Source organism: Palaemon carinicauda, chromosome 19, assembly GCF_036898095.1.
Source record: "Palaemon carinicauda isolate YSFRI2023 chromosome 19, ASM3689809v2, whole genome shotgun sequence".
NCBI classification, from domain to species: domain Eukaryota; kingdom Metazoa; phylum Arthropoda; class Malacostraca; order Decapoda; family Palaemonidae; genus Palaemon; species Palaemon carinicauda.
This window is the reverse complement of record NC_090743.1, coordinates 15,027,489-15,042,128: the sequence shown is the minus strand read 5'-3', so window position 1 is coordinate 15,042,128 and position 14,640 is coordinate 15,027,489. Positions and strand designations below refer to the sequence as shown.

At 41.0% G+C, this 14,640-nt stretch overlaps 1 protein-coding gene across 3 annotated transcripts in view; it reads right to left on the bottom strand.

The window, feature by feature from the left end:
- Window positions 1–232: 232 nt before the first annotated feature.
- Ccdc58 (Coiled-coil domain-containing 58) overlaps window positions 233–14,640 on the bottom strand; it is a 63,374-nt gene continuing 48,966 nt past the window's right edge. For all 3 annotated transcript variants that reach the window (XM_068393193.1, XM_068393195.1, XM_068393194.1), the window contains exon 4: window positions 233–1,097. In XM_068393193.1, the coding sequence (XP_068249294.1) occupies window positions 987–1,097 (111 nt within the window). In that variant the 3' untranslated portion in view covers window positions 233–986. The remainder of the gene's footprint in view (window positions 1,098–14,640) is intronic.

Sequence of the window (14,640 nt, the reverse complement as noted above, 5' to 3'; positions counted from 1 at the left end):
AATGAACTGTTCTTTAGTGCATGTCAGGTAAATATGACAATGCTATTACATTAGTTAGAAATTAGTTTAAAATATGAGACAATTTTACTGTACAAGAAAATATGCAAATCAACTTACACTACTGTAACTGGGAAATGGAAAAATTCTAGTACTATAACAACTAAGTTACCGGTAATTAAAATTGATGATCTACTTGGGTAAAGACAGGAAGGACCAGAAAATACTTTTGAAATATAACAAATAAATCATTTATTCTAATAACCAATTTAGAAGCAATCCACATTTATTATGAGATAGAAGATACAACTACTATCATCTGTATTTATAAGAACACTAAATTATGTACAGTAATTTTCCCTTATAAAAAGTAAATACAAATATGAAAATATTGATGAATGGCAGCAATGAATTAATGAGCAAGAATGAGTTGAAAAATACAAATTATTTAAATTTCATTCACATGAAGGAAATCCCTCTTCACGTATCACTCTGACAATGCAACTCTTGTAAAATCTAATTTGTATAAAATCAAAATAAGATATTAGAAGGTGGTTAACATCACTTATTTTTACACATTCTTAGGAAGAACTAATACAATTTGTAAAAAATCAAGACACTAACATTATTTACTTTTGAATGACTAAGTGGGAGTAGATTAGTTTTCTCTTTACACTAGACTAATTGATTTGCAAAACATTTTAATTTATATATTTATTGTGAAGTGGAACAAACTTTTTTGTGAAAAAGAAAACCTCTTCTTACCAACGCTATATATATCTATGAAAATGAAGGTATTATTTGTACATTTGTATGTAATACCATCTACAAAATGGCCCTGAGCAATCAAGGATGATGGAGTACTTATCCTCTCTAATTAAATCTTTACTGCAAAGTTTTTCAATATGGGACAAACAAAACTTATTGCCAGGTTTCTTGTGGAGTTTAGTGTTGAAAACCTAAATATTTGCTAAAAAAAAACTTTAAGGTCACACGGATTTAGGTGGCTTGTAAAATTGACGACACCTCTCTTCAAAGACCTTGAGGCTGCGCTCACGAACTATTTCCTCAACAGTCATTTCATTCTGAAGATCTCTCATCTGAAGCAGAAATATTTCATCTTTAAATAAAGTATCTAATTTCTATTTTTGAAAGTGCTCATATATCAATGTTATATTGAGCAGTATATTTTCCTAGCATCATTCCTAAAATACTACGATATAAAACATCCCACAGCAAAACACAATACTTGAAACAAGGTAGAATGAAAGAATTAAAACACTTCTTCAGAATAGATTGATCACCGAAAATCGTTAAAGACTTTCTCAATGTGCCAATTTTTAGTGCAACTGAAGAAGACGCAGATCTAATGTTTCTCAAAAGTAAATTTGCGGTCAAGAATCACACTTAAAATTTTAAAAGAAAAACACTTAAAATTTTAAGAGAATCATACAAAGTTAAAGAAATATTATCAATGCTGAGATTCGGATGTTGAAGAGCCACTGTCCTTGACCTACTTACAATCATACTATGAGTTTTGCTAGGATTCAACTTCATCCCCCATAATTTGCACCATACACTAATTTTATCTAGATCTCTATTACGGGATTCAGCAAGCCCACATCTACATTTAGGGGATGGAATTGATGCAAAGAGCTACCATGGTTTGCATATGCAAAAAGCTTGTTTTCTAGGCCAAACCACATGTCATGTGTATGTAGTATGAAAAGTAATGGGCCAAGAACACTACCCTGTGAAACACTCAATATCACATTGCTATACTCACTATGGTGCCCATCAACAACAACTCTTTGAGATCTATTACTTAAAAAATGTTATTTTCCTTAGTAAAATAAATTTTTGAATATACTTACCCGATGATCATATAGCTGCATCCCTGCTGCCCGACAGAAAAAACCTACGGGCGGAATACGCCAGCGATCGCTATACAGATGGGGGTGTACATCAACAGCGCCATCTGTCAAGTAGGTACTCAAGTACTCGATGTCAACAAAGAACCAATTTTCTCCTCTGTCCACTGGGTCTCTATTGGGGAGGAAGGGTGGGTCCTTTAATTTATGATCATCGGGTAAGTATATTCAAAAATTTATTTTACTAAGGAAAATAACATTTTTCAATATTAAACTTACCCGATGATCATATAGCTGATTCACACCCAGGGGGGTGGGTAGAGACCAGCATTACATGTTGACATTATTATGAGCTAAGTATTCCGTCTTTCATTTTAGCAGTTATTCAAAATAACAAGCATAAAATAAATAAGTACCTGGTAAGGAAGACGACTTGAACAATTACTCTGCCTTTTTAAGTACGTCTTCCTTACTGAGCCTCGCGATCCTCATAGGATGCTGAGCGACTCCTAGGAGCTGAAGTATGAAGGGTTGCAACCCATACTAAAGGTCCTCATCAAAACCTCTAATCTAGGCGCTTCTCAAGAAATGATTTGACCACCCGCCAAATCAAGTAGGATGCGAAAGGCTTCTTAGCCTTCCGGACAACCCAAAAATATTTCAAGAGAAAGATTAAAAAGGTTCTGGAATTAGGGAATTGTAGTGGTGGAGCCCCCACCACTACTGCACTCGTTGCTACGAATGGTCCCAGAGTGTAGCAGTTCTCGTAAAGAGACTGGACATTCTTAAGATAAAAGACGCGAACACTGATTTGCTTTTCCAATAGGTTGCATCGAATATACTTTGCAGAGATCTATTTTGTTTAAAGACCACGGAAGTTGTGACAGCTCTAACTTCGTGTGTCCTTACCTTCAGCCAAGCTTGGTCTTCCTCATTCAGAAGGGAATGAGCTTCTCGTATTAACAGTCTGATAAAATAGGATAAAGAATTCTCTGACATAAGCAAAGATGGATTCTTAACTGAACACCATAAAGCTTCAGACGGGCCTCGTAAAGGTTTTTAAAATAGAACTTAAGAGCTCTTACAGGACATAATACTCTTTCTAGTTCATTTCCAACCATACGATAAGTTTGGAATATCGAACGATATTGGTCAAGGCCGAGAAGGCAGCTCGTGTTTGGCTAGAAAACCAAGTTGTAGAACATGTAGCCGTTTCGGATGAGAATCCGATGTTCTTGCTGAAGGCATGAATCTCACTGACTCTTTTAGCTGTGGTTAAGCATATCAGGAAAAGAGTCTTAAAGGTGAGATCTTTCAGGGAGGCTGATTGAAGTGGTTCGAACCTGTCTGACATAAGGAATCTTAGAACCACGTCTAAATTCCAACCAGGTGTAACCCAACGACGCTCCTTCGTGGTCTCAAAAGACTTAAGGAGGTCCTGTAGATCTTTATTGTTGGAAAGATCTAAGCCTCTGTGACGGAAGACTGATGCCAACATGCTTTTGTAACCCTTGATAGTGGGAGCTGAAAGAGATCGTTCTTTCCTCAGATATAAGAGGAAGTCAGCTATTTGAGTTACAGAGGTACTGGTCGAGGATACGGATACTGACTTGCACCAGTTTCGGAAGATTTCCCACTTCGATTGGTAGACTCTAAGGATGGATGTTCTCCTTGCTCTAGCAATCGCTCTGGTTGCCCCCTTCGAAAAGCCTCTAGTTCTCGAGAGTCTTTCGATATTCTGAAGGCAGTCATACGAAGGGCGTGGAGGCCTTGGAGTACCTTCTTTACGCGTGGCAGACGTAGCAGGTCCACCCTTAGGGGAAGTGTTCTGGGAACGTCTACTAGCCATCGAAGTACCTCGGTGAGTTATTCTCTCGCGGGCCAGAGGGAAGCAACTAGCGTCAACTTTGTCCCTTCGTGAGAGGCGAACTTCTGCAGTACCTTGTTGACAATCTAGAACGGAGGGAATGCATATAGATCTAGATGTGACCAATCTAGTAGAAAGGCATCTAAATGAACTACTGCTGAGTCCGGGATAGGTGAGCAAAGTATTGGGAGCCTCTTGGTCATCGAGGTTGCGAAGAGATCTATGGTTGGCTGGCCCCAGGTGGCCCAAAGTCTCTTGCATACATCCTTGTGGAGGGTCCAATATGTTGGAATTATTTGTCCCTTCCTACTGAGACAATCTGCTATGACATTCAAGTTGCCTTGGATGAACCTCGTTACTAGTGAAAAGTCTAGACCTGTTGAACAGGAGAGGAGGTCACTTGCGAACTCGTACCATGTCAGAGAGTAGGTCCCTCCTTGCTTGGAGATGTACGTCAAAGCAGGGAGTTGACCGTGTTCACCTCCACCACTTTGCCTTGAAGGAGAGACCTGAAGCTTTTCCAGGTCAGACGTACTGCCAGAAGCTTCTTGCAGTTGAAATGCATTGTCCTTTGACTCGAGTTCCATAATCCCGAGCATTCCCTACCGCCTAATGTCGCACCCCAGCCTACGTCCGATGCGTCCGAGAAGAGAACGTGGTTGGGAGTCTGAACAGTCAGGGGAAGACCCTTTCAAAGGTTGATAAAGTCCTTTCACCAAGTCAGACCAGACTTTATCTTTCCGGAAACCGGGATCGAGACCGCTTCTAGCGTCTTGTCCTTTTCCAGTGAAAAGCTAGATGATACAGAAGAGGACGGAGGTGTAGTCTTCCAAGTGACACAAATTGAACCACGGATGACAGTGTCCTAACCAGACTCATCCACAGCCTGACAGGGCAGTGTTCCTTCTTCAGCATCTTCTGGATGGATAGCAGGGCTGGGGGTTGATCGTCTTGTTCAGCCATGTCCTCATCAGAGGGTTCCTCATCCGAAACTGATGAGGAAACGGCAACGGAGTGGGCAACGTCTGACTCGCTGAATCCGGTCGCACTGGTGGATGCGTGACGGAGCCGGACACAAGATCATGGTACTGCTGCACAGTCTGTGAACTGTCAACCATGGGGACGCGAGGAAGTACAGCGTCAACCCGAAACTGTCTAGACTGTCTGGGTTGTGCAGTCAACCCCCTACCGGGTTGCTGAGGTTGCCGCACTGCGTCACAACAAGTCACCTCTGCTGGTTGTTGAACGTCTTCCTAGTGACACACTGAACGTCCACAACCACCTCCGGGAGTCGCTTAACGTCAACGTGCGACTGGCAACCCACACTGGGTCGCACCGGTGGAGGAACCATCTCAACTGGCGGACGTGAGTAGGATACCTCAGCGTCAACAGGGCGTACAACCAACCGGTAGGAAGGTTGTTGGCTAGAAGGTTCTTCTCCGTAAAAAATCCTCTATCAAGGACACAAGCTTGGACTGCATGTCTTGCAACAAAGCCCATTAGGGTCTATGGGAGCAGGTGTGGCAACAGACGGGGTTAGCGACTGAAGCGGAACCATTTACCATCCCTGGAAGCATTGTTATGCTTTAATTAAAGTCCATAGGAGGCTAAGCAGCTTAAGGCTCCTCTCCAAATGACAGAGTCCTCAAAGGAATATCAGAAGGAGGGGGAACAGCACTTTCTCATCTACAGGAACCATGTCCGAGAAAAGCTAGGTTATCTCAGTGAGGGTTTCACTGGTGCATAAGCAGCAGACCAGAAGGCAACGTTATGTAACTGCTTGACAGTCTGTGAACTGTCAAAAACTGAACTGTCAACCACAACAGGTGCGTGAGGACATACAGCACTGGTGCATTAGTAGCAGACCAGAAGGCAACGTCATGTAACTGTTTGACAGTCTGTGAGCTGGCAACAACCAAAGCTGTGTGGGGAAGCCTCAACTCCTGACTGACTAGTCTGCTGCGGACGAGTGGCGGTAACCACAGTGGGTTGCGGAGGCTGACACACCGTGTCAAAACACGGCAGCTTGTGGTAGCTCACGCACGGCAACGGAGTGCTCCGTGTGTCTGTGGGAGTCAGCATGTGTCTGGCAGGGTCGACTGCGCATGGGTGGAGGAGCTCTCACAACAAGAGTGTGGGAGCAGGCAGCCATGCTGGGCGCACAACCGTGGCAGGCTGTAGGCCAACGGGTGCATCGTCAACCTTCTCCGCAGTCGGAGTGTGGGAGCAGGCAACAACCAAAGCGGAGTGGTGGTGCGTGGTGGGGACTGCCGTGGGTTGCGGAAACTAACGCATCGCGTCAAAACACGGCAGCTTGACTCCACCTTCCCACTGCTGATGCGGTAGCTCACGCATGTTAACGGAGGGAGCCGCACGTCGGCTAACGTTAACATGCGTCTGGCAGGGTCGATTGCGCAACGGAGGTGGAGCTCTCCGCAGCCGGAGTGTGGGAGCAGGCAGCCTCAGCGTGAGCTGGGCGCACAACCGTGGCAGGTTGTAGGCTAACGAGAGCAGTGTAAACCTTCTCCGCACGAAACTCCTGCATAACCGCAGCTAACTGAGTCTGCATAGACTGCAGTAGAGACCACTTAGGGTCTACAAAAAACGGCAACAAACGGAGCTACTGTCCGTTGTGACTGAGGGTCTAAAACAGCTGGTGCGGCAACAGACGGAGTTACTGCCTGTTGCGGTACCACCTTGCCTCTCTTGGGAGGTGTGCAGTCGTCGGATGACTGCAGCGAGTCCGAACTGACCCAGTGGCTACACCTAGGCCGTTGGACTTGCGCGGAAGGGACCGACTTGCACTTAAAAAGCTGCAAGATTTGGTCCATGGTTTCTACGAGAAACCTCTTCCGCAGACGAGGAATAAATGGGCTCTCTCGTCTTTGTGTGGGTGGGGCGATCACGTCGGCAACGTGTGTAGATACGCCCGAAACCACGGAGGGAAAAACGTCTGTTCGTCGATCAAGGCCTGTGGAACCCATAAGTCGTTCGACATTACTTCTCCCCTGAGCTTGGGAGCTTGTAAGAGGTCCCGGACTAGGTGAACAACTGGCACGAACAGACGAACCCTTGGACGCAACACTGTAACACTTTGCGCATATCACTTTATCACTTTTGATTTTCTGTTTGCACTTATTTCACTGAAATCGAAACTTTAACTGATTTCTACCTGAAACACGCAATCCTATCCTTCATTAAAAGGTAGTAATTGCGAAAACAGTTTTACAATGCAACAGAAAAACATAAATAAAGATAAAGAATTCAGTGGCTGGAAAAGAGACTAAACACTAGATCAAATAAACTACGTTTACAATCTCTCACCGCATAAAGCCTGGGAACAAGAATAAAACTCAAGAAACGTTTTACCTTCTTCCCCTACAGCGACTAGGGAGAAGAGTAAAAAACGAGAACAACGTTACCCGCTTGAACGAAACGTTTATTCTCCTCTCTCTCCCTCCGTCTTTATCTCTCTCTCTCTTCTCTCTTGACTTAGCACCTGAGAGAAGAGCCCAATTATATATCGTTAAAACATGTTATTTGCTAAAGGAAAAAACTGAAAGGTTTCCCAAATAAAAAGTTCCTTTATTTAGAATTTAAACCATTTAAGCTAAGAAAGAATGAACGAAACGCTAGAATCGGTTACTCTTACTGCAACGTGAAACCGTGATACACTCTCTCTCTATCGTAACGATAGAGCGCATGTTGAACGTTCTGAACGTCAACAACTGCGGAGACTAAAAAACTAAACGTTAGTTCATCTTTGAAAACAGTACGAGACTATCAAAGAAATTCTTTCATAAAACATAAAAATTAAAAAAAGTATTAAATTCTTAAAAGGTTAAATACGATATGACGGGCTCAATGTTAATTAACTTCGGTTCCAAGTAAGGACCGCCTACTATTAGGAAAGGTCGCATATAAACAAACATAAAAATTAATTTTTATAAGTTTATAATAAATGGAAAGTTAATCGAAGAGGCCTATAAAGGCGGAGAGATATAAAATAAATAGATCTATAACTTGTTAAGCAAAATTACCAAAAACCTAAACACACTTCCCTCTAAGGGAAGGGTCGGCCATTTAAAAGTGAAAGAGAGTCCATACTCTCTTCGTCACCAACACTTCCGTCTAAGGGAAGGGTCGGCCATTTAAAAGTGAAAGAGAGTCCATACTCTCTTCGTCACCATAATTAAATCTATCCAAAACGAGTTCAAGTTTTGAAATGAAGATAAAACCCCTGCATAGCGAAAGCTCAAAACTGGAATAGTGTACTTCACCAAATTGTTGTGAAAACAAATCCAGTTAGGGACGGCGTATTTAGTAGGTCTTGCCAGTGGCACGACAGAGGGAAAATTGGTTCTTTGTTGACATCGAGTACTTGAGTACCTACTTGACAGATGGCGCTGTTGATGTACACCCCCACCTGTATAGCGATCGCTGGCGTATTCCGCCCGTAGGTTTTTTCTGTCGGGCAGCAGGGATGCAGCTATATGATCATCGGGTAAGTTTAATATTGAAAATTCAATAATAATGCTAAGAAACAACCCACTCACTCCCAACCGTTTGAGTTTGAAAACAAGGGCCTCACGATTAACACGGTCAAAGGCAGCATTAAAATCAAGGCCAATCATACAAACTTCCTGACTACAATCAAGGGATTTCTGAACTGCACTGGAGATTGTAAGAAGGGCATCACAAGCTCCAAGGCCTTTACGAAAACCAAATTGCAAACTAGGGAATAGATGATTACCTTCAGCAAACCTATTAAGACGTTTTGCCAGAAGACGTTCAAAAACTAGATAATATGGGAGTTATGGAAATTGGGCGGTAATCAGTTGGACTTGAGCTACCACAAACGCATTTACATAGAGAAGTAACATTATCAATTCTCCAACAAGTGCTAAAAGCTCTTCTTGATAACTTGCGCAAAATAACAGATAACTTTGGAGCTAAGAAATTTACAGTCTTTATAAAAAACAAAGGAAAAATACCATTTGGGTCTACACCTCCATAAGCATCAAGATCCATCAACAGAGCTTTAATTTCATGAGATCAAAAAGCTAAACTAGTTAGTTTAGCCTCGGGAAAACAGGAATGAGGAAGTTAGAGTTTTTCATTACTGTACTCTGTTTACTGTCAAACACATCAGCCAAAAGGGTTGCCTTTTCCTTTGGACAGTGAGTGACTGAGCCATCTAGTTTAAGTAAAGGAGGAACTGTTGCATCTATACCAAAGAATGCAGATTTAAGGGTAGACCATCTTTCATGTTTTTGAGTTGTATCAGAAAAGGTTTCTTTTATGGTTAAATTGTATTCCTTTTCAGCTGAAGTATAAACTCTCTGACCAAAAACTCTAAGATGAGTATAGTTATTCCAGATCAAATCTGATCTGTTACCCTTCCAAAGATGATAGGCCTCCTGTTTCTCCAAATAAGCAAGTCTACAATCATCATTGAACCACGGTTTGTCCTTCACTCGGTACCTTAGCACACGAGAAGGGATACGCCTATCAATTATGTTGACTAGATTCTCATTCAAAGGTACAACAGGATCAACACTACTATATAATTGTGAACAATTCAAGCCCAAAGGATTATGCAAAATCCCATTCCAGTCTGCTTGAGATTTCATATAAATTTTACAAGAGTATGATACATCATGGACAGGCTGCTCAGTTTTCACTACTGATGAAATCAAGGCATGATCAGATGTCCCGACTGGAGAATCAACCTTACTAGTTATAACGTCAGGGGAGTCAGTGTATACGAGGTCCAAGCAATTACCAGGCCTGTGAATAACTTCACTTATGATTTGCTCACAGCCTGATTCAGAGGCAAAGTCTAAAGCTTTTAAGCCATGGCTATTGGTAGGAGAAACAGAATTTAACCACTCTCTATGGTGAGCATTGAAATCACCAACAAAGACAAAAGAAGCCTTTCTATCATCTTCTTATATCTTAGCCATAATGGTAAGAAGACAATCGAAGATAAGAGTCATCCATGTCTGCATTCCGGTAGATCAAACACAAATAGAAGTTGTTATGCCTGCCACAAACTTTTATTACCTGAATCTCATGACATCCACATTCATAGCAAGACTTATGAGAAGCAGGGTGCTCAGTCCTAATATACACCGCCATTCCCCTGGCCCTAGGGATGGTATCACGTTTCAACATTATTGGCTTCTTAAAACCAGTTATAAGGAGCTCAGAAGTTTCTGAGCACAAAAGAATATCATACTGTCTGGATGCAACTGTAAGGTCTTGAATATTTGCATGAAGACCACGAATATTGCAATACAGTAGACGACATTGACGAAATCTAGGACGTACTGGGCCTGGATTTCGCTCAATGTCTCCTGACTGCATAAGAATTAATGGTAATAAAAAGAGACTTACTTAAAAACTAGATTAACAAAAATTATAACAAAAACAATATATACAGAAATATAAATCAAACCCATAGACTATAGAAAAAAAGGTCGGAAGAACTGGTCAACATGGAGAAGCCGATACACCATGCAAAGGAAAACACTCTCCAGGATAGCCACTTCAACTGAAGGGAGGAGAGTAAGGATGGTTTTGAGAAGAAAAAGAATCGGATAAGGAAAAGACAACCTCTTGATAAACCACTAAGCATCCATGGCCCTTCTATTAAGCCTGCCCAACACACCATTTCAAAAAACAAGAAAAAAAAAAAAAAAAGATAAGATAGAATAGTGTACCCAAGTGTGCCGTCAAACAAGAGAACTCTAACCCAAGACAGTGAAAGACCATGGTACAGAGGCTATGGCACTACCCAAGACTAGAATACAATGGTTTGATTTTGGAGTGCCCCTCTCCTAGAAGACCTGCTTACCATAGCAAAAGAGTTTCTTCTACCATTCTCAAGAGGAAAGTACAATGAAAAATTACAGTACAGTAATTAGCCCCTTGGGTGAAGAAGTGTTTGGTAATCTCATTGTTGTCAGGTGTATGAGGAAAGACGAGAATCTGTAAAGAATAAGCCAGAGTATTCGGTGTATGTGTAGGCAAAGAAAAAATGAGTCGTAACCAGAAAGAGGGATCAAATGCATTACTGTCTAGCCAGTCAAAAGATAACACTCTTAACGGTAGTACCTCAACGGGCGGCTGGTGCCCTGGCCAACCTACTACCCTAAACTGAACGGGACGCACCCTGTATTTTCTTGCCTGATCCAGCCCCATGATCTGTGTTGGAAGTCGCCTCACATACTCTGGAAGTCTTAAGGGGGACGTCTGGCTAATGCTTATTTTTAAGGACAGGACTTTGACATTCATACCACTTAATAAGGTGACTTAGGACATCTCAAAACTGCATAGGATTTTTGCCTCTGACCTTCAGTTTTGCGACACCAGGGCGATTTATCCTGAAAATTAGTGTTTTTCAAATTCTATCTCCTCCCTTGATACTTACAATTAAGACCTGGGATTACTACCCTATATAGACCTGATGTAGACCAATAAAAGTTTTTTTTTTTTTGTAAGTCATTTTTTAGCTAGATATGAATTTTTTCAAAATGGAAATAAAATAAACCCTTTAAATCATAGGAAAAAAACTGAAAAAATATGAAACAAAATTGGAAAAAAGGCTCTATTTGATTGTTTTATAATGCCTTTCTATGTTATATACCAAATTTCAATGCTATATCTTTGAAACTAAAGGAGAAAATAGAATTTGAAGGTCAATAAGTATAATTTTGAGGGTATTCAAAGTTTTTCTATGTATTTTTGTATTCTATAATAAATCATAATTATCATGAATTTTATGTTCCTTTTTGGATATTAATACACCAAAACAATGTTATCCATCATAATTTAATTGTAAATGAAGATCCCTTTGCTCAAAATCTTGCTTCTTTAGGCGAGACAGTTGCTCCTTCATCATCTCTCTCCTTCACTAACTCTGCTATTATCGCCGATATTACCCACTTCTGAACTCTCAGTAGAGCAAATTTTCTTCTTCCTTATGTTAGCAAGATGTTGAAATTGTCTTTTCCTCTTTGGCATGATTAAATTCTTGCCGAAGCCAGGAAAAACAGACGTAAAAGCGAGTGAATGTCAGAGGTCAAACTCATGTACTCTCTCTTGAGGTTTGTGCTATTACTGAAGGGTATAATAAAAAAAACTTCCTGTCTTGTGACTCATGGAATCTATACAGATGCCATTGCTCACAATTTTTTTTTCATAATAAACTGTAATAATTATCAAAATTTACGATAAGAGAAGAAAAATGTTATTTTTATTAATAAAATAAATTTTTGAATATACTTACCCGGTGATTATATAAGCTGCAGCTCTGCTGCCCGACAGAAAAACTCTACGTTCAAAATACGCCAGCGATCGCTATGCAGGTAGGGGGTGTACATCAACAGCGCCTCTGTCGAGCAGGTACTCAGTACTCAATGTAAACACAGAACCAATTTTCTCCTCGGTCCACTGGGTCTCTATTGGGGAGGAAGGGAGGGTCCTTTAATATATAATCACCGGGTAAGTACAGTGAACCCTCGCTACTTCGCGGTTCGACCATCGCGGATTCACCACTTCGCGGATTTTTTCCATAACCCATATATATACAGTAATATATATATATATATATGTATGCATGTATTTATGTATATATGTAGGTATGTATATGTGTATACAAATAAATATATATATATATACACACACACACACATATATATATATATATATATATATATATATATATATATATATATATATATATCTAAAGTAGGAAGATGTGATGTAGTTCTAAGGGAAAAGTATGGGAAATATGTCTGGGTAATAAGCAAAGCTCTACCTCCAGTTTGTTTCTTCATTATGATCAGAGATAAATGTAAACAAAACATTGGTTGCCATTTTTTATCGTGCTTTTTAGCGTGTTTAGGAAATGCATGATATAAAATCACCTTTAATATTTGTGCCTGTTTTAGTTTAGGGTACTGTAGTACATGCATTAAGTGTTCTGTACATTAAAGGGTAGTTTGTTAACAGAACTACGTACAAGGGAAGGTTTTAAAAGTCTGAATATACATGTTGAATAAATAGGTAAATATGGTGTCACTACTTCGCGGATTTTCACCTATCGCGGCCGCGACTGGAACCTATCTACCGCGATAAACGAGGGTTCACTGTATATTCAAAAATTTATTTTATTAATAAAAATAACATTTTTCAATATTAAACTTAGCCGGTGATTATATAAGCTGATTCACACCCAGGGGGGTGGGTAGAGACCAGCATTACTTGTTTACATTATTATGAGCTAAGTATTTTGTATTTCATTTTAGCAGTTATTCAAAATAACAAACATAAAATAAATAAGTACCTGGTAAGGAAGTCGACTTGAACAATTACTCTGCCTTTTTAAGTACGTCCTACTTACGGAGCCTCGCGATCCTCTTAGGATGCTGAGCGACCCCTAGGATCTGAAGTATCAAGGGTTGCAACCCATACAACAGGACCTCATCAAAACCTCTAATCTAGGCGCTTCTCAAGAAATGACTTTGACCACCCGCCAAATCAAGTAGGATGCGAAAGGCTTCTTAGCCTTCCGGACAACCCAAAAACAATAATAAAACATTTCAAGAGAAAGATTAAAAAGGTTATGGAATTAGGGAATTGTAGTGGTTGAGCCCTCATCCACTACTGCACTCGTTGCTATGAATGGTCCCAGAGTGTAGCAGTTCTCGTAAAGAGACTGGACATTCTTAAGATAAAAAGACGCGAACACTGACTTGCTTTTCCAATAGGTTGCGTCGATTATACTTTGCAGAGATCTATTTTGTTTAAAGGCCACGGAAGTTGCGACAGCTCTACTTCGTGTGTCCTTACCTTCAGCAAAGCTTGGTCTTCCTCATTCAGATGGGAATGAGCTTCTCGTATTAACAGTCTGATAAAATAGGATAAAGCATTCTTTGACATAGGCAAAGATGGTTTCTTAACTGAATACCATAAAACTTCAGACGGGCCTCGTAAAGGTTTAGTTCGTTTTAAATAGAACTTAAGAGCTCTTACAGGACATAAGACTCTTTCTAGTTCATTTCCAACCATACGATAAGTTTGGAATATCGAACGATATTGGCCAAGGCCGAGAAGGCAACTCGTTTTTGGCTAGAAAACCAAGTTGTAGAACATGTAGCCGTTTCGGATGAGAATCCGATGTTCTTGCTGAAGGTATGAATCTCACTGACTCTTTTAGCTGTGGCTAAGCATACCAGGAAAAGAGTCTTTAAGGTGAGATCTTTCAGGGAGGCTGATTGTAGCGTTTCGAACCTGTCTGACATAAGGAATCTTAGTACCACGTCTAAATTCCAACCAGGTGTAACCAAACGACGCTCCTTCGTGGTCTCAAAAGACTTAAGGAGGTCCTGTAGATCTTTATGTTGGAAAGATCTAAGCCTCTGTGACGGAAGACTGATGCCAACATGCTTCTGTAACCCTTGATAGTGGGAGCTGAAAGAGATCGTTCTTTCCTCAGATATAAGAGGAAGTCAGCTATTTGAGTTACAGGGGTACTGGTCGAGGATACGGATACTGACTTGCACCAGTTTCGGAAGATTTCCCACTTCGATTGGTAGACTCTAAGGGTGGATGTTCTCCTTGCTCTAGCAATCGCTCTGGCTGCCTCCTTCGAAAAGTCTCTAGCTCTCGAGAGTCTTTCGATAGTCTGAAGGCAGTCAGACGAAGAGCGTGGAGGCCTTGGTGTACCTTCTTTACGCGTGGCTGACGTAGAAGGTCCACCCTTAGGGAAGTGTTCTGGGAACGTCTACTAGCCATCGAAGTACCTCGGTGAACCATTCTCTCGCGGGCCAGAGGGAAGCAACTAGCGTCAACCTTGTCCCTTCGTGAGAGGTGAACTTCTGCAGTACCTTGTTGACA